The sequence below is a fragment of the Phycodurus eques genome, chromosome 1 (assembly GCF_024500275.1).
Source record: "Phycodurus eques isolate BA_2022a chromosome 1, UOR_Pequ_1.1, whole genome shotgun sequence".
Taxonomy (NCBI): domain Eukaryota; kingdom Metazoa; phylum Chordata; class Actinopteri; order Syngnathiformes; family Syngnathidae; genus Phycodurus; species Phycodurus eques.
Window position 1 is genome coordinate 41,267,517 of NC_084525.1, and position 24,733 is coordinate 41,292,249.

Genomic DNA, 24,733 nt, shown 5'->3' on the forward strand with positions numbered 1-24,733 from the left:
TTTATGGGGCGCTGTGTCTTATCAAGACCTTATCTGTGTGCAGGGCTTCCTATCTGTCCTCTGATCGTCTGACGTATTGTTTTTTGTGTGAGGGGAGTGGGGGCGCGTGCACGTGCAACCCCAGGCCTCTTATAGCCCGCCTTCCCTCTCTCTTTCTCTCGCCCCTAAATTCAGCAATCGCCTCGAGGGGGGCGGGACCGAGGCGCAGAAGTCCTCTCGCTCTGTCTCCCTCTCCCACATTCGCACACGCAACTGTTACGCACACGAGACGCACGCTGTGGACAGAGCAGATTCCAGATTCAGCTGCTCGTGGGGACGCACACATATTCTCCTCCGTGTGCTTCTGCCGCAGACCTTCCCACTTCACGACAGGCGACCTCCGTGTGCGTGCGCAAATCACGCGCGGACCATAGTGGCGATCCCGGCAGCCGGACTGCACCCTCCGGGGATCCTCTTGACTCCCACGCGCCGGGAGTCAGACAGCCCCGCTCTTACCGAATTGAACATTTTTTTGCGGTTGAATGTGCTGCCGGGTCACCGACTTTGGCATGAGACAAATCAAAGACGTTTTTATTTGTTTTGTGACATGTAGTTGTCACGTTGCCCAACCGACGGTGACTGAATACATGCCGTGGGATTATTGAACTCATCCCCGTTTAATCCCAAAGGGATGTGAAGCACATTTGAGTTTCTACGAGTGGAAAGATTGAAAAACTGACACCGGGTTATTGCCTCGTCCAAGATGGATTTTGTGTGCTCGCTGCTCGGATGGTTATTGGCACTGTGTCATGTGGTGCTACATGTAAGCGGAGAAGAGGGTGAGTTTTACTTACTTAGCATTTTACACTCCTACTAGTCTGGGTGTATCATCAAGTATTTGGAGTGCTTGAATTTTCAAAAACTTCATTTTTTATTTTTTTTTTTTTAAATTTTATTTAAGAAAATGAAACAACTAAACTCTGAATGAGAAAACGGTCTTTGGTGTCCTCAAATAAAGAAAAGGGAGCGAGAGAAAAAGCGTGCGTAACAGCTGATCTGGTAGTTGTTTTTAGGAAGGTTAACTGGCACCACTACGATCTTCATCTGGGACTAAAAGTCTGCATCCTTAATTATCGCCTCCTGTTCCTCACATGTCAGCGCGCCGACAGCTCCGTGCCCAACGCAAGCATAAACTCACCGGGACGCAGGGGGGGGGGGGGGGGGGGGGGGGGGGGGGGGGGGGGGGGGGGGGGTGACGGACAACGACACTGCGAAGCAGTTGCTATTAAATAATATTAAATTCCTCTTTTTAATTACATGAAACCATAGGTGTTAAATATGAAACATTGCTATTGTGAACCCTTCGGACCGTGGAATTAATAGTGACTGAAGTACTCTCGACTCTCATTAAGCAGCCAATGTAATCCCTCCAGTGGACTGTTGCCCTCCATTAGCCAGGCATTGACCTAATGTTAGGGGGAGAGAGTATGGAGAGAGATGTTGACGTTAATGTAATTCGTCGTTATCGGAATGTGTGCATGTAAACTTTGTAGATTTCCCATGATAAATGATGCCAATTTCATTAATCATTAATTTCATTAATGCGTGGGGCATGTAAACTTTGTTGCAAATTTGACCATTTAACTAATCATGATCAAAATGGTAAAGTTGGTAGATTCTCTGAGATCAAGTGAAGAAAGGACGCACAAACTGTTTTAGTAAAGTGTTCTTCTAGTTGCGTCACTTACACATAATCATACGGTGTATAGGCTACGTTTAGTTTTCTTGCGGTTAGTCACCAAGAGAAGCGGTAAGTATATGATCTCATTGATGGTGGCTATTGCCTTTATAGCCTCTTCCTCTTTTTGGCTACCTGTTCCATCAGCAGTTTCTGTGGCTGTTTGTCAACGAGTGTGTGCGTGTGTGTTTTTTACCGGCTGCCTATGCGCCGCTGATGCTAGACAGATGTGGACCTCTTGGCAGTAAACGCGCCCAAGAAGCTCCATCCCCTCCCTCCGTGTCTCCCTGCCAAGAGGCTGCCTCAAGAGCCACATTACAGTCGGCGGCAGAGGAGGGAGAGGCAGGAAGGGAGCAGCCCGGAGGCCGAGCAGGCGGCCTCAGGGAGCCGTACGAGCAGGAGGGACAGAGTTTTGTGTGGAGATGTGCTGCATCCGCCAAACCATAACGTGAAGGAGGCAGACTTGACGGCGAGACGCAGGGGGGTGGGCTGTTCGTGCCAGAGGGCAACATCAAAGCATGCTGGGTCACCCGCTTAAAATGGAGAGAGACAGAGCAGATCAGGGTTCAAGAAGTAAGAGTGAAGTCACAGAAAGAGGCTCTCTTGTGGTTTGATGCTCCCACGCATATGAGGGCCTCTTTAAAGAGATATTTTAGAACGTGGCCGCCCCTAATATGAGGAAAAGCCTCCAGCAACAAGCTGGTGGACACTGGAGCTTGACTTTCTGACTTTCTATCGTGACCAGGGCTGGATGACCCTTGCAGGGCAGAAATGTGCTTAGATGTACACATTTTCAAGCCTGCTCGGCACCTGGGATGCAGAAGAACTTCCATTGCACACTTGTGCAAGAATCACAAGAACGTGACTCGCTGACATGTACATTAATTACCAGAACCAGCAGGGTTAATATTCCCACCATTAAGCAGCTCATTTGCATGTTTATTGAGTGGATATTTGTGCAGCGCCTCCACCAATGGTATCATTTTCATTTTCTCCCAGAGTTGGCGCTCTGCTCATTTAATCATTTGTTTTTCAAATGCTCGCTTCGGGCTGACTCTCATTTTCCCCCTCCTGTTTTGTTCTGTTGGTTGTTTCTCTCACATCTTTCCCTGAGCTGCCCTGCGAATCTTTAAATCCGCCTCAGCCTCAGAGGTATCAGCTGTGAAAACAAGGTCACGTCTCAGCGTTACTTGGCCAAGTGGCCTGTTCAATATGAGTCAGGTATGCATGCATGCAACCAGCCTACCACAAGACCTCCATAAATAGATCAGAGCTGGGTCTTTCACATGGCTTTATTTTAATGACTTCGGGGGGACAGGCTTACTAGATGAGAACAGCGAGTTTGGCAGAGTATATAGGATTTATTGTTATTCAAAAGTGGGGTTAAAGAGTTAGCCTTGAGAGTGTGTGAGCCTGTAAGAAAATAAAGCATTCAGAACAGGGGTGGCAACAAATCACCAGAGTCACGGAGCAAAATATTAATTCTTCACGCTCCTCCCCTGCTGATGTCGACTCGAGGAAGCGTCTCTGGAGAAGTGCTTCACTGTTGTCGTTTGGACACCGACGCACAGGAAAGAGAGCGCCAGGGAGGCAAGGAGATATGATACTGCAGTCAGGTAGTGTTTAGGATTAGGTCCCCGCAATTACCCACCCTGCAGGCACCAGCAACCATCTGTTTAGCCGATTGATCCATTGAACCATCGATCACAATGGGCAGCACTGTGCATTTAGCTGATTAGCATGGGGCACTTATCCTGTTAGGAAGGGAAGAGTAGAAAGGAAGAAGAATGGAAGCAGAAAAGGGGGTGGGGGGTAGACATGATCTCTCCTTAATGTGGCTTTTGTTAGTTCCTTAAGGGAACTAAATCCTGTTAAAGATTTAAAACAGATGAACAAAAAGTCATTCTGTAATAGTTTCTGGTGGATGAAGGGAAAGTTCTGAATAAATAACACCAGAGAAAAGGCACCCAATGTAGTGCAAACCCGAGTGGACCTCCCTTCTTCTTCACTCCTCCTCATCCTTTTCCTGACTCCAGTCTAGTGGAGGGTGTCTGAGATTAAAGCTTAGCTCTGGACTGAATGGATGAGCGCTGCTCATTCGCCCCTCTCATTCCCTCACTCTGGCTGATAGCACTTTTTAATTAAGGTGGGGTGTCGACATGGGGGGGGGGGGGGGGGGGCGGTTACATTTGGAATGATGGCGGGATTTATCAGCCTCCCCTCACATTGGCTGCTCATCCCAGTGCGTTACACCACCCTTCCCAGATAAGGCAGCTAATAGAAATGAGCGCTATATGCAGACATATGCACATTTCCACAGATAATGAAGATAAAGGTGGTGGCTCCTTTGTGCAGCGATGTCTGGCTCTTTCTGGATGTGCGCATACACACGCACGGGCACACAGACGCGCACACACACACACAAAACACGCCGCAAATGCTATAAAACGTCGCAATTAAAGCCATGAGTGCAGGAAGTTTTGTGAATATTCATTCGTGCAAAAGAGACACAACCACCCTTGTGCACCGTAAAAAGAGAAGGCCAGTTAATTGAGCACAGATTGTTCAGTGCTCAAGGTTTGCCAAATAGTGATCATTTATGGTATTATGATGCAACTCCAGGAAATGACTGTGAGTCTTTGTAATCCCCACAACCGACATAACTAAACGTGGCTGTCATTTTGTAACTAACGAAGTTGATATATACACACACACACACACAATAACCTCTTGTGTGTGACTGGTTTCCATGGGGGGGTTAGTGTCTAGTGTCTAGTGTGCCGCTTGGTTAGCAACATTTCTTAATGAGCTCCACTTTCTCTCCTCAATGTTAGTTTTTCTCCTATATCATCTTAAATTGCCTCCTTCCATCTTTTTACTACCTTCTGATCAATCTCCCTGCGTGTTCTGCCTCAATCCATCTTTTATCTTCAGTGCACTCTCCCTTCTTCCCTCCTCAGCCTTCCCTGTGGCTTAAATAGGTAGCCCAGTAAGAAAGTGTCAATGCTGCAGAACACTTAACACACACATACCGACAATCGGGCCACAGTTTGAGTATTTTTCCACTCTTACTATCAAAGTCACCAAAGGTCTGACCATCAGATGTGTCTAAAAAAAACTATCCTGAGTGATTATCCTGTGGTGTCAGGTGTGTTAAGAGCAATTCTTTACCCTCCCCTTCTGCTTGGGAAACAGTCAGGCCGACAGTAGTTATAATGATAAAACTGTTAATTATTTCTGCTCACAAATCCTTGTGTGTGGTCAACATCTAGCCATGGGCTCTTTGATTGTGATGTGAAACGGCGAACTAGCCAATTACAAATCAAACTGAAGCTTGCGCTGTTGGTGGATATAAATCGAGGAGCAACTATAATGTGTCTCATGAATCATTCGCCGCAATATAAATAACGCAGAGTTTATAACTGCAATGCACAGTAGTTACGAGATAAGCTCACAGTTAAACTAGCTTATTTCATTTCTTCTTCTCCTACTATTGTTTCATCTTTTTTGTATTTTCTGACAGTCTGGATGTCCTATGGCACACTGCTGCCGATTACAGGTCAGTCTTGGTACTGCAAAAGACATTGTTTCATTTGTGCTGTGCTATGTTGGTCATCTCCAGTATACCACATCTCTTCATCGCATTTGGGGTATCAGAGATACCGTACCACACATTTTAACAATCAATTAAGATGTTAAGAATCGATATTTGTGTAGTTTACTTTAATCTGCGGCGGGCTTTTGGCGTACCTCCTGCACACATTAGCTTTGTATGCTTCCCAACAATGAGTGTGAATGTGTGTGTGTGTCTGTGTCCATGTGTGTGCATGCACATGCATGTGTACATCTTTCAACCTTCCAATCATCGTGTGACTGACAGTTACTCAGTGGGCAGCTTTCCCAAAAGGCTCAAATCTTCTGTGCCAAGAAGATGTGCACAATTGTGAGCATTTCTACATTCGGGCATCTCTCCTCAAAGGGAGTCATTGCAGCTCTTTCAAATGTCAAAGAATCTTAAGTGTGCCTTTTAAGCACAATAGGAGGCGGAAATGTCAACGCTTGAAGGGTCTATTACACTTCAAGCCTGCAGTGCACCTTTTTTTCGCTTCCTTTATTGTTGTTTTCACCGTTTTTTTTTTGTGTTGTTTTTTTGTTGTTGCAAGAATATCAACCCATTTATGTCAAGTAGCTTACTATTTGGCACCGCATAGTTTAGAGTAGTTTTTCTTGTTCAGCCAATAAATGCCGTTCACAATATCGCTTTACATTCAAGGCCACATCATTTTCATTTACCATTTATAGAACCTGCAGCTACACGTAGGTATAAACCAAACCTACAGCCACAGCTTGCTGTTGTCAAGGAGAAGTCCTATCAGCCTGACTCCAGTAAAAACTAATAATGTCTGCAAATCCGTGGCAGTCCAAAAGTAATAAAAGATGCATTGTACACAAAGGTTCAAGCCATCTCAGTGGAGGGTGCGCACATGTGGAATAACTATGCATGTTTCTTTTGTATGTGTATGTGTGTTGGTGTGTTTGGTGTGTTTGGTGTGTTTGGGGAGATAACACAGCAAAAGAGCTGCTTGTAGCTGAGCAGAGAAATGCGACTTTGTCGTTGCATTAGTTTCTCCTTACAGAGTTGGGGTGACCAACCGCCCCCACCCCCAGAGCCCCGCTAGACAGGCCGTCTGTGTGTCACTTCCTGTCTAAGCCTGCCGAGCGATGCCATTGGCAGGCTATTGTTCCTGGGAGAGCATGATAGGATCGGAGAATGTGTTCTAATGTTTGCAGATTGACTTGCTGGCGCAACAATTATAGTAGGAGAGCACTCCCCAGGGGGAAATGGGGGAGATAAGAGCCTGGGTGTGGAAGGGGCTGAGTTAGGCTCCGTGTGCGTGTGTGTGTGTGTGTGTGTGTGTGCGCGCGCACGTGTATGTATGTGTGTGCATCTGCAAGAGAGAACAGCAAATGTGTCTCTGATGATGTTGTATTGTTTTATTAGCCACTTGCACTGGGAATCCACAATGGATACGTTTTTCCAATTTCCTCCAAACTGACAGCCTAAATTGCTTTCTTTGTTTTACTGTTCATCTGTTGCACCATGTCTTTATGGAGAAGAAACAAGATAATGAGTATAGCGTTTACACTCCATTCATGCAAAGGACAAAGAGAAATTGCTCTCATTTATTGTAATAAAATCTTACAAAGAAGCAGTTACAGGGACGTGCACAGATAGACCCCGAGTGGTGCTGAAGCACCTGTCCTTTTGCCCTGGATGAAGAAAGTGCCATTTTTTGCTGCAGCTCATTTATTCCCTCAAAATGACTGGCAAACCATTAAGACCGCCCCCCTGTCGGCTAATATTTTCCCTGAGGTGCCTTTTTTTTTGTTTTTGAGCGCCTGCCCTCTAAAATCTCTGTGCACATGGCTGAACAGTTAGCATTGTTTGATATCTGTTTTTCAATGTTACCCCTGTGTGGTCTTTTGGCAGCATCAGAGTGTAGGGGTATCTTCGATGCCAGCGAGGCCGGATACATCACCTCCCCCGGATACCCTCTGGAATACCCGCCTCATCAGAACTGCCAGTGGGTCATCACAGCTCCAGAGCCATCGCAGCGCATCGTCCTCAATTTCAACCCGCACTTCGAGATCGAAAGGCTGGATTGCAAGTAAGACTGGGAGGGTGGTGAATGTGTTTGCATGTGTTTTCTTGTTTATTACATTGTATTGTAATTCGCACTGAGCAGTTCTGGATGGGGTGAGCCCAACATTCTGGTCAGTCGCAAAGGAAACTTTAATTGTACTTACGAGCTCTGTGTAAGATGCAGGCCATTAAGTGGATTGTGGTTTTGTTATTGAGAGAACTGAGCACACACAGCATCACACACATTTTATGGGATGGATGAGGCCCAAGCTCAACTACAAACATCTTGACCTCTTCAACGCTTCTCCGGGGGCAATTACCGGGTAGAGTTCCTTGCTCGGGGGCATGTCAGCTGCTCATAACCGCCTTCGTTCAGCGGTTGAAACAGACGAAGAATTCAGGTCGCAATAAGTAAAGGCTGAATGGAAGGAACTATTCAAAATCTAGACAGAACTGATGGATGAAATGATTAAAGTTAGCTGGGGGGGTCACAGAGAAGGCAAGCAGGGGAGGGAAAAAGGACAAGAAACAGAATAAAGTCCAGCTGTTTGGATGTGATTGTTCGTCAATTTTCCCAGAGATGTGTTTCATCAGGGAACACTTTGTTGAAACCACTTTTAAAACTCATATCCCAATATTTTCTCAACATTGGAAAGTGTTCAGATTTAGGTCAAAACAACATGTAAGAGAAGCAAGTTGGCAGTTATAGGAACTGTATTTTTAAGAACAGTGCAAAAGCAGTTTATTAGCCTATTTGAAAAATATGCTACTGCACATTAAATGTAAATTGAAAGTTTAATAAACTTTTTCTCTTGTGCAAAGAAATAGTTTAACATGTTGCAACACTAAGCCAGTTGCGTATCAACATATCGGTCAGCCCGAGCCTCAATATCATAAACCCAGATGCAATTTTAATTGCCTTTTCCACTCATCCCTCATTTCTGTGTAAACTGTAGTGAATAAACAAATGATGCTTTGGCGTTACGAACCACCAAAAGCAGCTATGACATACAGTTTTCATGATGTCTGATTTATTTATTTTTTTTTCCTGCCTCATCTAAATCCTGGGGAGAATGCAGCACTTTGGACTTCCCAACCAACCACAGCACGGCACATTTGCAAAACTATTGTTGATCCACTACGGGGTCAAGGTGCTTCTTGCTGCCAAGCACATGAGTGAGGGAGAAGGCAACGATGAAGATGAGAAACATACAATGTTCCTTCTTGACTCACCACAGAAGATTTTCTGGGGTTCTTTCCTTTACACTCGCCTAAAGGGACGGAGGCCTTGGCCTGCCCTCTGACACACACCCACTCAGTCTCCCTCCTCTCTGGACGTGTTTGCATGTGAGCGTGGGTGGCGAACGGTGCAAGCGTGTGAGTTTGAGTGAGAGTAGCTGCTTCTTCCTCATGAGAGATACCACATCATACTACCATCTACTTTTATAGAAACATTTAAATCTCTTCTTTGAGACCCGCTATGCTCTCTACCCCTAGGTGCATGTACGCCCCCGTTAGCACCGTCACGGTTCGATTCTTCTCTTTGCCAGTGTGATTAGGCATAGCAGTGCCAGTGAGCAGAGGAGTAGATTTTTGCATGTTTTCACGCTCCTCTGGGAGGTTAAGGCGGTGGGCATCCGCTGGAGGGGTGCAGAGGCTAAAGGCTCCCCGTCTCGTTGGGGCCAGAGAAATCTGCGTGACAGCTGGGATTACGGCGAGCACCATAACTGGAATTTATCTAAAAGGTGAACAGCTACGCAAGCTACATTTGAACCTCGCTATCAGTGGATGTACTTCAGAATATATGCAAATTCGTACCAAAGCCTGCTACCTGCAAGAAGTGCTTGGTCAGCCCCGGCAAGAATCTCTCTGGCTAACATCCCTGCTGGCTACTTTCCCTCAGCGGGTTCAAACTGTTGCAGCTCGGCCTACCAATCAATCTGCTGCCATATATACGCGTTCCACGTCTGAGGTGGCACTTTAATTCAGGATTTCATCTCAGAGGGAGTCCGGCCGAATGCCAAAAAGCTCTTACCTCCAGGCTGCAAGCCGATTGATATGAACTAAATGTAATAAAGGCTAGATGAAATATCAGGCCCATATCTCTAATGCAATCTGCCACCGTCGCGCCCCAGGATGGACCAGGAGCAGCGTAGAGCTGCTTCTTGCAGGCTCCTCCTCCCACTTGTTCCTTTTCTTGGGCTACTGCTCCTCGGGTTGCTGCCTCATCCTTCTCCTCTAAACCAGAAGAGGGCCTGCTTTAGTTTTATTCACCTGAATTAAACATGGGAGCCTCCAGAATCATAATACACGCACACACGTGCGTGGGTGTGTGTGTGGGTGTGTATATAGGCATGATTACACCTTCCCAATGGAGGGGGCTCTTGGATCAATGTCTGTATTCTGCTTATAACGGGCAGTCGATAGATGATAGCTAACGGATGGAAGAAGCAACGTCTGTCGAGGAGGAAAACTGTTTGACAGACACAGGAGAGACACAAGAGTCACCAAAGGGACTTGTTGTGGGATATCAATATCAGACTGGTGTTAAAGACAGTATTACGATACCTCGTGTTGACGTTTCCTGTCTGAGACAGTCAAAGACATAATCAAATAATGCAGCATACTCAAAACAACAAAGATCAACGAGATTTGCTGATAGTCTCACACCGCAGCTTCATTTTTCCACTATGGGTTCGAGCCGTAGCCGTGTCTGCATGATGGGCGGCGAGATCGGGAACTGAGACGTGGGGACACGGGGAGGAAGAGAGCTATTTGGTTTTGGGCAGGAGTGAAGATGGCAGGCCCCCGGGATCTGCTGGGATTTTGCTCCCAGCATCTTGTTAATATTTCAGAGGCACTTATGGTTTATTAGAGGGGAGGCAGGAATGTGTGTATGTGTATTGTACACACTCCCCCTGCCCTGCTTGTTGAAGTCAGAAGCAAAAAAATGACAGCTCTCTGATTGTTAGCAGATTCTGTTCCTGTTTGTTCCGTTGTGGGAGAACAAGGGAAAGTACACAATGGAGCAGGGGCAACTCAAAAGTGTGCAAAGTTGTATTTACTGATACTCACGAGCAGCTTGAGCACCTCAAGCAGGCTCAAAATGAATAAACACGAGCAACCACAGTAAATCATGTCTTCAGGAAGAAATGTGATTTAAAAAGAAAACAACAACAACACGGCCAGCGATTTTCAATCCCTTCCTTAGAGAAAAAATGATAACTTGCTGCAAGCTGTGCCCTTAAAGCCACAGCTCATGATACCTGAAGACACACACGCGCACACACACACACGCACACACACAGTACAGAGTAGTGAGTTGCATACTGCAGAAAGAATTCTCTAGGAACCAACAAACAGCCAAAGGTGTGAAAGGCAATTAGTTGTTATGAGGGCAAGGTGGCGTTATATATGAGCGGAAAAGCCGATTAGTGTACATCGTGTACATCTCCTGGTCTTCGCTGGTCTTTTAGTTGCCCTCCACCCGATCATTGCCTCCTGAGTCTAGCACAGGCTCACATATATTCTGCCTGACTGACAAAAGAATGGGATTTGGGGAGTTAATGGAGCGATACAGATGTCTTTTGGACCCGGATTGGGTCTTAGTGTATGCGCGTAAGGCGAATGTGTCATGGGTCCTGGAATGTGTTCAAGTGTGTGCCGGAGACGTGTCAGACACTCATGCATGTATTCATCAGAGGCTGAGCGCATCGGTCAATAATCACGTCTGAGGAACACTCACTCACTGACGCTAATCCACAACAGGAGAGCGTGAGACAGAGGGCGGGGAAGTGCGAAAAAAACATAGAGACCCACTCCAAAATCAATTAAAATCTAATTAGGCTCTTAGATTCGTCACAGGCTTTTTATCCTCACTGTTGGCAAAATGGTGCTGTGAACATGAATGCTCTCCTGGCTTTGTCTGTACGTGCATGTGTGTTTTCCTCAAGAGTGTGTTTTGCACTTAACATAAGTCTGCAACCATTCAGCCTCAGTGCTACAAAATGATATGTGCTTCCTGTCTAATCTCAGGTTATGACCTTTTCATCTCAGTTCCAGTGCCTAAAAGTGGCCTCTGCCCTGAGCGTCAATTTCATCAGTGACACATCGCTGATGTTTCAGGCTCAGTGTCGCGGCGTCATCACAGGAGCCCATTTCGAGATGTGGTTATGTGCGCAGAAGCAGAATTACAATGTTATTACTCATAGTTGCACCACCTCAAATACAACAACAGTTGTACTGTTTGGCATGGAAATTGTGAGGATTTCACATTTGTCAACTCCGTCTTTGATCTGGCAAGGTTTAAACAAAAGCAACAATTTAGGAATCAATGTGAAATGATAACTTCCAACTCGACTGTCAAGCTACAATTGGCTGGCGACCAGTGTAGGGTATACCTGGCCTCTCACTCAAAGTCAGCTGGGATAGGCTCCTGCATACCCGCAACAAGGATAAGCCCTATAGAAAGTGGATGGATGGATGGATGGAGAGATTGTCAAGTAAAATTTCGTGGATGCATTTGGACTAGCTGATGCTGTAGCTTGGTGTTGTTGCAGTACAACAACCACACACCATTCCATTGTTGCTGTTCTTCCTCTTTCATGTGACCACATCTGGGTGGCCAAAAGGGGTAACGTCATCCATGTGCGTGCATGTGTGTGTGTGTGAGTGTGTGTGCATATGTGTGCGTGTGTGCGTCAATTTTTGTTTATGCAATGATGGACGCGGGCCAAAAAGAGCTAGCTAATTTGGGATGGGCCAGTCTTTGTTTCCCTCACACTCTGCCCCGACACTTAGAAGAATTTGCTTTTATTGTTCAGGGTGAGCTGGCGGGTCAAAGATCACAGTGAACTGTGAGCCTGAGCACCTGAAGAGTCTTTACATTTATTTATCCTAATTTTCTCTTTGCTTAATCCCTTGTGCCGATAATGCCCCTGCCAATTTTCTCCCCAAAGCACCCCAACCACCAACCATTTAATGAATTATCCAACACTCATCGCTTCACTCAGGCTCTGTCCACACGTAAACTCGCATTTAAAAAAATATTTTTTTCCTAATGCCTGGGTAAAAAAAGAAAAAAAAAAAAAGTTCACAAAAGGCCTTTGCAGGCTTTCAAGCACATGCCAAAGGTAACCCTTCACCCTAAGGGCATTTTTTCTAAGAGAGAGTGTGACAAATGCCAGGTAAAAATGCGCCAATACAAAAGTCTAGTATTTTTAGTTAAGCCCAATAGTGAAGAGGAGATGCTTCTGAATATCCCAGCCTGACAAACTTTAGCATATGTTACAATCCCCAAATCAAAGTCAGTAAAGTCTCAATCTGAGTATTCCAAGAATGATTTTCCGCCACCTAAAACAGAGCTGGGAGGGTGAAAAGAAAATAATGTACTCAGATTCCAGCCTCTTGATTTTCTCCATGGTCAATATTTTGGGGTTTTCCTGTGATGTCTGTTGTGACTTGAAGATTAAATCAAGGCAGCGGATGTGAAGCAGCTGATGCGCATTCGTTGACTAAGAGCCAAGTCTGTGGCTAATATGTTTACTTCTAGCTTGGCATGGGGGTTGCGCTCCTCAGTGCTTTGCCTCCACAGTGCAAACTGTGTCCAGTGGTGAACCCCAGATGGTAAATTTCTCAATACCTGTCTGTTTTTTTATCAGCACTGTTCATTACATAACTCCATAACTTGTTTGTTTGTCTCTAGTTAACAATGCTCTCTTATCTCTGTGCCATCGTTATAATCCCTTCCTGCTGTGTCCCTGGTCAGGGAAACTTTTAACCTCTCTTCTTTTTACCCGCCCCCCACCCCCTATTTTTAAATTAGGTACGACTTCATTGAGATCCGAGACGGGACTTCTGAAAATGCAGACGTCTTGGGTCGGCACTGCAGCAACATCGCACCGCCGCCAATCATATCATCGGGTCCTTCCCTCCAGATACGATTTGTGTCTGACTACGCTCACCAAGGAGCCGGCTTCTCTCTGCGCTATGAAATCTTTAAAACAGGTGAGGAGTCAGCTGCCACTAATGTGATGGATCCCTTTAAAAATCTATTTCGTTTGACACCGTGACTTCCTCCAGTTGGAGTGTTTCATATACAATTCAAAAGAAGGAAGGTAGTTTAAGTACAGGCACAGGTGAACTCATTTAGCTGCTCCTTGTTTATCGTTTGTCTCAGTGTCTGAAAGTCTTTACACTAACACTTAAGTTAATGATTTTGTGTGCTCCACTCCTCTTCTTTGCTCTGGGTTAATGGCCTAGAACCAAGGATTGGTCAACACTTTGCTCCCCAGAACTCCTCAACAATTAAAACCAAAAGAAGCAACCATGCATATGGAACACAAGAGTGAAAAGTCAGCTTTTATTCACTACTTTAAGCTGCCTAAAACTATGTAAAGAATGCTTGCTTAATTGAAGTGAAATCCATTTTCTCTTGGGTGATGAGGGGATGGGCGTCTGCAGTGGGAGGAGTCTGCCCTGGTCAGGTCAAAGGTTTATGGGTAAAGGCTGAGGGAGGGAGATTGATGGGGATGACCATGAGCCAAAATGGAATTTTCTGGAGGCTGCTGAAGTGCACAAGGTGACGTGCAGTTTGAAGGTGTGGTTGTTTTGTGATTTGTGTTTTGAGTGTACGTGTGAAGAGGTGAAATGGTCAGGAGGCCTTGAGGCAGCTAAAGGATTTACTGGCGTGTTCAAGTGATTTGGTTTGAGTTTACAATGTTTTGAAAGGATTTAAAGAGCCAGCACAAACTTCAAAATGCAGAATTTAGTTCTTATCTCGTACTGTGTTGCCCCAGTTACCTTGAAAAAGTAGCTTTGTTACTTTACTGATTACTTGATTTCAAAACTAACTAAGTTAGAAAAAAAGTAACTTTTTAGGTACTTTCTGCAGCTGCCAAGTGGCAGGAATATCATCAGTGCAAAAAAAAAAACATTAGCTTAACTGTACCCATTACTTGGTAATGTATGCCAGACAAGTTACAGAATCATGTCATCAAGATGAACCATCCATCCATCCATCCGATTTCTACCGCGTATCTGAGGTTGGGTCGCAGGTAGCTTCAGCAGGGACGCCCAGACTGCCCTCTCCCCAACCACTTCATCCAGCTCTTCCGAGGGGATCCCAAGGCGTTCCCAGGCCAGCCGAGAGACATAGTCTCTCCAGCATGTCCTGGGTCGTCCCCGGTCTGGGTCTCCTTCCGGTGGGACGTGCCCGGAACACCTCACCGGGGAGGCGTCCGGGAGGCATCTGAATCAGATGCCCAAGCCACCTCATCTGGCTCTTTTCGATGTGGAGGAGCAGCGGCTCTACTCTGAGCTCCTCCCGGATGACTGAGCTTGGTGAGGGTAGGAACATAGATCAACCGGTCAATTGAGAGCTTCGCTTTTTGGCTTAGCTCCTCTTTACCACAACGGACCAATACAAAGTCTGCATCACTACAGACACTGCACCGATCCACCTGTCAATCTCCCATTCCATTCTTCCCTCAAGATACTTTAACTCCTCCACTTGGGGCAGGATCTCATCCCCGACCTGGAGAGGGCACGCCACCCTTTTCCGACTGAGGACCATTGTTTCAGATTCGGAGGTGCTGATTCTCATCCCAGCCGCTTCACACTCAGCTGCAAACCGCTCCAGTGAGAATTGGAGATCACGGCCTGATGAAGCCAACAGAACCACATCATCTGCAAAAAGCAGAGATGCAATTCTTAGGCCACCAAACCGGACCCCCTCTACGCCTCGCCTGTATCGGAATCGGTGACAAAGGGCAGCTTTGGCGGAGTCCAACCCTCACCGGAAACGACTCCGACTTACTGCCAGATATGCGGACCAAACTCTGACTCCGGTCGTACAGGGACCGAACAGCCCGTATCAGGGGGTTCGGTACCCCATACTCCCAAAGCGCCCCCCACAGGACTCCCCGAGGGACACGGTCAAATGCCTTCTCCGAGTCCACAAAACACATGTAGACTGGTTGGGAGAACTCCCATGCACCCTCGAGGACCCTGCCGAGGGTGTATAGCTGGTCCACTGTTCCACAGCCAGGAACGAAAACCTCTTAAAAAGTGGGACCACCACCCCAGTCTGCCAATCGAGAGGCACTGTCCCCGATGTCCATGCGATGTTTCAGAGGCATCTCATCCACCCCTGGGTCTTTGCCACCGAGGAGCTTCTTAACCACCTCGGTGACCTCAACCCCAGCGATAGGAGAGCCCGCCTCAGAGAAACCAGACTCTGCTCCCTCATGGGTAGGGATGTCAATGGAATTGAGGAGGTCTTCGAAGTATTCTCCCCACCGCCGGATGGTGGACCAGAATTTCCTCGAAGCCGTCCGGAAGTCTTTCTCCATGGTCTCACCGAACTCCTCCCATGCGCGAGTTTTTGCTTCAGTGTTTTTGCTTCAGCAAAGCTGCATTCCGCTTGACCAGCCGGTACCCATCAGCTGCCTCAGGAGTCCCACATGGCAAAAAGGCCCGATAGGACTCCTTCTTCAGCTTGACGGCATCCCTCACCGTTGGTGTCCAGCAACGGGTTCGGGGATTGCCGCCACGACAGGCCACAGCTCCGGTCTACCTTACGGCCACAGCTCCGGTCGGCCGCCTCGGCAATAGAGGCACGGAACATGGTCGACTCGGACTCAATGTCCCCCGCCTCCCCCGAGACCTCGGTGAAGTTCTGGCAGAGGTGGGAGTTGCAACTCCTTCTGACAGGGGATTCTGCCAGACGTTCCCAGCAGACCCTCACAATACGTTTGGGCCTGCCAGGTCGGACCGGCATCTTCCCCCACCATCGGAGCCAACTCACCACCAGGTGGTGATCAGTTGACAGCTCCGCCCCTCTCTTCACCCGAGTGTCCAAGACATGCGGCCGCAAGTCCGATGACATGAACACAAAGTCGATCATCGAACTGCGACCTAGGGTGTCCTGGTGCCAAGTGCACGTATGGACACCCATATGCTTAAACATGGTGTTCGTTATGGACAATCCGTGATGAGCACAGGAGTCCAACAACAGAACACCGCTCGGATTCTGATCCGGTAGGGGGGCGTTCCTCCCAATCACGCCCTTCCAGGTCTCACTGTCATTGCCCACGTGAGCATTGAACCAATAACTTCAATATTAGTGTAGTTGAAGCCACTTTAAATGAGCAACTTTGTGCAGACTTGACATGCCAACACAGTACAGTAAGTAGCTAAAGGTAAACAACCACACCATTTTCAGTATACTTCTCTAAAGACTCTTAACTGATAGATAGATGGATGCCGATTATGGTCCATGAAGGCAACTGTGTGTATCTGTGTGTGCGTGTGCGTGCGTTTGTGTGTGTGTGTACATAAACGTGAAAGTGAGTGACACACACACACACATACACACACACACACACACACACACCATTGGGGAGGTGAAAAGTAACGCATTACTTTACCCGTTACTCAAAATGGCAGTATGTTTTAAGCTTCTGAGACCAGTGTCAGTGAGCCGGATGTCTACAACCCTACTGCAGTCACCAGCAGTCTTGTCATGTAACGGATTACAAATACTTTGTTACTGAACTTAAAAAGAATTTTTCCATGTCTGTACTTTACTGCGTTTTTTTTATAGACAATCCGGTATATGCATGTCATCCTTCCACATTTGGCAAAACAGGTCTACGCACTTTCTCCAGGTTCGAGTAAATGGGGAAGGAAGCCAGAAAAAAAAGCAACTGTAGGGACTTTCAATGTAAAAGTAGACTTTGTCTATAATGTCTTTTTTAAACATAGAGCCCACAAAGATTACAATATCCGATCTATGATTCTATTTACATATATGATAACATATTTGTATAAATAAATGGTATAGGTTTTTAACTTTTGCCTGCAGCAGTGGTGTCAAACTCTTTTTTTGTCTCGTGCCGCATTGTAGTTATGATTTCCCTGAGAGGGCCGTTAGAAAATTGAAACCAGATAAATGTTTAATCATCACCAAAACAGCCATCCATCCATCCGTTTTCTGAGCCGCCTCTCCTCACTCGGGTCGCGTGCAGGAGGCGGGGCACACCATGAACTGGTTGCCAGCCAATCGCAGGGCACATACAAACAAACAACCATCTGCACTCACATTCACACCTACGGGCAATTTAGAGTCTCCAATTAATGCATGATTTTGGAATGTGGGAGGAAACCGGAGTGCCTGGAGAAAACCCACGCAGGCACGGGGAGAACATGCAAACTCCACACAGGCGGGACCGGGGATTGAACCCGGGTCCTCAGAACTGTGAGGCTAACCAGTCGGCCACCGTGCCGCCTCACCAAAACATATTATTACCATTACACAACAAATTGAGTGATAACTAGTTTTGAAATCAGAAGACAAGGATAATAGTTCGTTCAAATATTGTTTAAGTTACTGTAGAAGAAGGTTTTGGTAACAGAAAAATGCAATATCTCAACATTATTGTTTATTATTATGACAATTTGGAATTTGGGTAAAGATTTTAGCAAAAATCACAGACGTTGACAAGCATGATTTGCTTTCACGGGCCACATAAAATTATGTGGCGAGCTGCATCCGGCCCCCGGCCTTGAGTTTGACACCAGCCATAAAGAAAACGAAATTTTGTCGACATGCTCGTTGGCGTAGCATACACAAGAAGTCAGCTATCCCGTTTTCTGGGTTTGGTCACGTGACATTTTGCATATAGCGGATTAAATCTAAATGCGGTCGATGACAGCTGTGCCGGTAATTAAATAAGCAAAATAATTGCCGACAGCCTGTGGAATAATGCTGAGGTTACCCTCATTTAATCGATCCAAGAGTCCGCCCATGCCAACTGAATGGTATGTTTAGTGTTTGTATTATTTATGTATAATTGTTTTTTTCTGTGTTGTAAGTGCTTGGTGAGGATGCTTGTGGAATTATCTGTGTGGTTTGTCAGTGTCAGCCATATGAGATACTGTATGTGGCACTTGAAATGTACATTAAAATCGGCATTGAATTAGAAATGGGCCCTTGGACCTACAGTGTAAATCCAGCCTTACACATAAACATGTGTAGGCTATGGTTTTATCAAGATTGTAACAAACATTTAAAGCCTTCAGCAGATGTGTGTCACTGTGAGCACACGGAGGCGTCTGCTTGCCGCTCGTGTGGGTGTTTCCACTCAGCATGATATATGTCTCAATGTGTAGGCGGAGTGATAAATGCACGAGAATGGCGATGGCGAGGAGTCAAAATGACAGAGGTGGTGGGAAATGACTAGGGTGGGCAAGAGACAAATCAACAACAGGATGAATGGTGACAATGATGACGATGACGACGATGACGACGATGATGATGAAGATAATTTAGGATGTGTGTTAATTAAACACTAAAATAAAGTACTTTCATCATCATCATAGGTTTTTGGCTTCCAACAGTGGGATGAGGCAGCAAACAGTCACACACACACACAAACACACACACACACACAGACACACACGTATACCACTTTCCATGCTGACATGATTATTCACCAGAGTGAAAGTAATATTGCATTTCAATTACTTTCACTCTTGAGGTGATTACAGTTGTCTTGTGTAATATTAAGGCCAGGTTTCCACCTTTTTAGAACACGTAATAGCTAGTGAGCTATTTGATCCCCCCCAAAAAAATTTGTTTGGGTTCCTTCATAATCAGTTTGAAAGCTCTTTGAAGTGCATGTGTTGTTAAAGGGCGTGTCTTGTTACAGATCAAGATCTCAGCACACTATTACATGTGTTGTGAGACCAGTGCGCATGTGTGTGTGTGTATGTGTGTGTGTTGACATCTAGACAGCACAGCTCAGAGCTCAGGCCGACCCCGACACATTGTTTCAAAGGGCCAGACACTGGTCGTCTTGTTTGAGTGTTGTGTGTGTTTGTGTGCGTGCGTGCATGCGTGTGTGTGTTCATCGAGCGTTGACGAACGACTGGAGGCTTCTTTAGACTCGCGAGGGCGGCGACCACGCTGACGTCACTGCATCTATCCCGCACGCAGTTTGCCTTTATACTCAAGCGCAACCCACACGCGCAGTTTTTAAAATGCACTGCAGTTCACCTCCAAGTCGGGGTGTCGCTACGGCTGGTATTGGCTAGGACACCACAGGATGGAGTTTCCTCAGCATTTTTTGGCCATTTCTGGTAGCCGTTTTTACGTTCCTTTCCCTAACAAGGAACAAAGCAACAACAATGTCGACCATGGAACAGAGTCTGCGAGAACAAATGGACCTAGATGACCAGATGATATGTTTAATTCCATCCATGAACATGAACCATCCATCCATCCATTTTCTACCGCGTATCCGAGGTCGGGTCGTGGGGGCAGCAGCCTCAGCAGGGAAGCCCAGACTTCCTTCTCCCCAGCCACTTCCTCTAGCTCTTCCGAGGGGATCCCGAGGCGTTCCCAGGCAAGCCGAGAGACATAGTCTCTCCAGCGTATCCTGGGTCGTACCGGGGTCTCCTCCCGGTGGGACGTGCCCGGAACACCTCTCCAGGAAGGTGTCCTGGAGGCATCCTAAACAGATGCCCGAGCCACCTCATCTGGCTCCTCTCAATGCAGAGGAGCAGCGGCTCTGCTCTGAGCCCCACCCGGATGACCGAGCTTCTCACCGTATCTCTAAGTCGTTCTCCATGGCCTCACTGAACTCCTCCCACGCCCGGGTTTTCGCCTCAGAGAACACCAAAGCCGCATTCCGCCTGGCCATCCGGTATCCATCAGCTGCCTCAGGAGTTCCACATGGCAAAAAGGCCCGATAGGACTCCTTCTTCAGCTTGACGGCATCCCTCACCGTTGGTGTCCAGCGACGGGTTCGGGGATTGCCGCCACGACAGGCACCGACTACCTTACGGCCACAGCTCCGGTCGGCCGCCTCGGCAATGGAGGCGCGGAACATGGTCCACTCGGACTCAATGTCCCCCGCCTCCCCTGGAACATGAGCAAAGTTCTGCCGGAGGTGGGAGTTGAAACTCCTTCTGACAGGGGATTCTGCCAGACGTTCCCAGCAGACCCTCTCAATACGTTTGGGCCTGCCACGTCGGATCGGCATCTTCCCCCACCATCGGCGCCAACTCACCACCAGGTGGTGATCAGTTGACAGCTCCGCCCCTCTCTTCACCTGAGTGTCCAAGACATGCGGCCATAAGTCCGATGACACGACCATCGAACATCAAGTTGATCATCGAATGGCGACCTAGGGTGTCCTGGTGCCAAGTGCACGTGTGGACACCCTTATGCTTGAACATGGTGTTTGTTATGGACAATCCATGATGAGCACAGAAGTCCAATAACAGAACACCGCTCGTGTTCTGATCGGGGGTGTCGTTCCTCCCAATCAAGCCCTTACAGGTCTCACTGTCATTGCCCACGTGAGCATTGAAGTCCCCCAGCAGAACGATGGAGTCCCCAGCGGGAGCGCTCTCCAGCACCCCTTCTAAGGACTCCAAAAAGGGTGGGTACTCTGAACTGCTGTTCGGTGCATAGGCACAAACAACAGTCAGGACCCATCGCCCCACCTGAAGGCAGAGTGAGGGTACCCTCTCGTCCACCGGGGTGAACCCCAACGTACAGGCGCCGAGCTGGGGGGCAATAAGTATACCCACACCTGTTCGGCGCCTCTCACCGTGTGAAACTCCAGAGCTGAAAAGAGTCCAACCCCTCTCAAGAGGACTCGTACCAGAGCCCAAGCCGTGCGTGGAGGTGAGCCCGACTATATCTAGTCAGAACTTCTCCACCTCACACACCAGCTCGGGCTCCTTCCCTGACAGAGAGGTGACATTCCACGTCCCTAGAGCCAGCTTCTGTAGCCGAGGATCGGATCGCCAAGATCCCTGCCTTCGGCCACCGCCCAGTTCACACTGCACCCGACTCCTATGGCCCCTCCCACAGGTGGTGAGCCCATGGGAAGGGGGACCCAGGTTACCCTTTTGGGAAGTGCCCGGCCGGCCACCAGGCGCTCGCCTTCGAGCTCCACCTCCAGGCCTGGCTCCAGAGGGGGGCCTTGGTGACCCGCGTCCGGGCAAGGAAAACCTAGATCCATATATTTTGTTCGTCATAGGGGTTTTTCGAGCCATGCTTTGTCTGGTCCCTCACCTAGGACCTGTTTGCCATGGGTGACCCTACTAGGGGCGTGAAGCCCCAGACAATTTAGCTCCGAGGATCATTGGGACACACAAACCCCTCCACCACGATAAGGTGACGGCTCAAGAAGACGTTTAATTATGCTGCAAATTGATCAAGAAGGCGGCGTCGTAGATGGTATGTAGAACCAAGGGGCACGCTGAGTACGTCATCACAGCATGTGACTAAAACAAACCAATCACGAGAGATGGTCTTTGGGGCATTCTACGCGCAGCACAAATTTTTGCTGTGTGTCAAGTGACGCAGAGGGGCCGCCCGGGCCAATTCGGCGGTCACGTGATACAATGGGGGCGTTGACGGGCCACGTGAGCGAGGGAGTATAAAGAGGCCTGGACTTGTTTTTGTTTGGCTCATTCAACCTTGTTACATAAGCGATGAGTGTAACTACTCCAGGGAGCATTGGATTGTTTGTGTCAACATGTGCATCCACGTATGCTGTGCGTGTGTGTGTGTGTGTGTGTGTGTGTGTGTATGTGTGTGTGTGTGTCTGTGTGTGTGTGTGTGTGTGCTCTCATCATTTCCACGGAGGCAGCATCGGAGTGCACAATTGGTTCCACATCCACCGTGAAACCCACAAACTTCTCCACAACCCCTAAAAATGTGCCCCCCCAAAAAAAACACCCTCAAGCCCCTTCCTATATGGTTGTGGCCTACTTTACTCTCACTGGTGCGTGCTTAACCCTTTATTCATCCGAGACTACACCCTCCCCCAACGCCCCCATCCATTTGTCATCCATCCTCACTCAGTCACGTGCCATTGATGCTGTTACCACGGCTACTGGAGGCAGACTTACCAGTACAGCCCGCTTTTCCTGGTTCCTCAACGCCCCACTATTAGAATGGTGTGGGCCCATGTCATAGCCAATCCTGAGTTGAATGCAAGGCGGGGAGCACTTGAGGGCACTAGGTCCCCCTCTGTGAGCATTAGTGACCACTGCTGTGACATGTGTAGGGTCTCGACAGGAGCACACCCTGAGGCTGGACCCCCATCCCATTTGCCTGGGCTCCAGTCAGACATTGTGTGTATGCACTATATGAATTTCCAATGCCATCACATTGATTGGACTTCAACCTTGACGACAGTGCTGTGTGTTGCTACAGTATACAATATGCCTGATTGACTCACACTGTGTATTTCTTCATCCGCCAAGAAACAAAAAGGCACAGGTGAATTAAAGCATGAATAAACAAACAGTGTTTAAGTCTGATTAGCTCAAAAGAAATTATCCCCCAAAATGAAATAACAAGGTATTATCAGCATCTGCATAAATAAGATGTTGGCACTCCTGAGTGGGACACACAGTTTGATCACAAGTCATTTTTCCTATGCTCAAGGTTGTTAAATTTATGGTGTTCTATTCCATGGGCCAAATCAAAAGCAACATCATGATGTCTGACTTTAAGGAACTGGCGTCAGACTCACACAGACCGTCTCGCTAGGCCTAAACATGTTGGCCCGTGACATGGCAAGAATGTTGTTTTTCTTTCTCTGGCTTTTTCATGTTGTTTTATTTTGTTATTGTGGATTTTGCACTCATTCACAAACCTCCCCCACCCCCATTTTGAATGTCCCTTTTGCACACATCCTGACACGGACGCCTTGGGAGAGATTTTCTTCAATGAACTCTCGTAGCTCAGGCAGGGTTACATGAGAGATGTGTGTGTCTGAGTGGTTGACGTGTGTCAGACACGCAGGCGGATACAATATGATACACGCAAGACACTGAGGTGAGCATGTAGGTGAATCCTCGGCAGGAGTTGTGTGCTAAGGAGGGGAGACGCCAGACAGCAGACAAGACGGAGAAAGCTCAGACTGCACATGACAGCGGCGAAAAGACAAGACAGGACGGGAGATGAATGCGGGGGAACCCATGTGCAAAACATGGGTGGGTTTTACCCAGCAACCTACCCTCTAGGCATTGGCGTACAGCGTGACCCCTCCCCTTTGCCAGTGCCAGCTCTTGACCAATGATAGCTCCCACCAAGCTGAGGGTTGCATTGGTCCTACACGTGCGGCGGAGGGAGCTTCCGAGACTTGTTTTTGGCGTGCTCACACACCGTAAACTAATGACCACTAACGAAAAGGAGAAGGCACTCATGTATATCTGACTGCTTCATAAGCGTGCAAAATAAAGAAGGCACCCATGCACTCTGTGTGGCGCATGCTCAATGACCAGTTGGAGCACATTGTCTGGAAAAATGCAAACACAGTGGAGCGCAGCGCTGGGAGACATGGAGTCAAGCTGTGCTCATATTGAAGTTTTCGTGACTCCAGACTGCTGATTTGTGACCCAGTAAGAAACAAGGCTACTGTGTTACTAGGTCTCACACACACTGAGAAGCTGTCACGCACACACCTCACATGTCCCACATGCAAACAGATAACAAAAAAATGCTAGCAGCAAAAGAAGAGAAAACACACAGACGATAATAAAGTAGACAACAAGCAAAGACACATAACATGACTCACACATGAGAGAACCTCACAATCATGTGGATGCTACTTGCTCATTGTAGATATCGCTTCCTGCTTGCTGATAATTACCAGCCTGCAAGGAGTGCAGTGGACTTCTGGGTAGGACATCTGTCTCACATTTCTGAGGTGCCAGGTTCAACTCTCAGCTCAGTCCTTCCTGTGTGGAGTTGTGCATGTTATTCATTCATGTAGTGATCCCCTTCATTAAGAAGGAGGGTGTGCTCTTACTACAGGGGGATCACACGCCTCAGCCTCCCTACTAAAGTGTATTCGGGGGTTCTGGAAAGGGGGGAAACATCAGATTCTAAAGGAGTAGTGTGTTTTTTTTCCTGGCTGTGGAACAGTGGACTCTGCATCGATCTGTTGGGGTGAAGAAGAAATACTGGCTGATCTACTGTACGTTCCTACCCTCACCTATGGCCACGAGCTGTGGTTAGTGCCTGAAAGAACAAGATCACAGATACAAGTGGCCAAAAGGGGTTTCCTCCGCAGGGTGTCTAGGCTCTCCCTTTGATATAGGGTTAGAGGCCAAGTCATGCGGCAGGGGCTCAGCGTCGAATACACTAGGAAGTGCCGGACAAAGCGGCTGGGAAGAGGGAACTGACCTCAGATAAGCGGAAGAAGATGGATGGATGGCTTTTAATATTCAGTGTTTGTGCATGTGTGTGTGTGTGTGTGTGTGTGTGTGTGTATGTGTGTGTTGAGACGGGTGGGGCATCCTGGCCTGGCTTGAATGTAGATGACCTTCAAGGTGTTTGG

The 24,733-nt window shown here is 47.5% G+C and overlaps 1 protein-coding gene across 5 annotated transcripts in view; it reads left to right on the top strand.

Moving 5' to 3' along the window:
• Window positions 1–200: 200 nt before the first annotated feature.
• The window catches only part of nrp2a (neuropilin 2a), a 55,700-nt gene continuing 31,167 nt past the window's right edge, over window positions 201–24,733 (top strand). For all 5 annotated transcript variants that reach the window (XM_061692065.1, XM_061692073.1, XM_061692091.1 and 2 more), the window contains exons 1-3: window positions 201–818; window positions 7,209–7,386; window positions 13,186–13,367. In XM_061692065.1, the coding sequence (XP_061548049.1) occupies window positions 743–818; window positions 7,209–7,386; window positions 13,186–13,367 (436 nt within the window). In that variant the 5' untranslated portion in view covers window positions 201–742. The remainder of the gene's footprint in view (window positions 819–7,208; window positions 7,387–13,185; window positions 13,368–24,733) is intronic.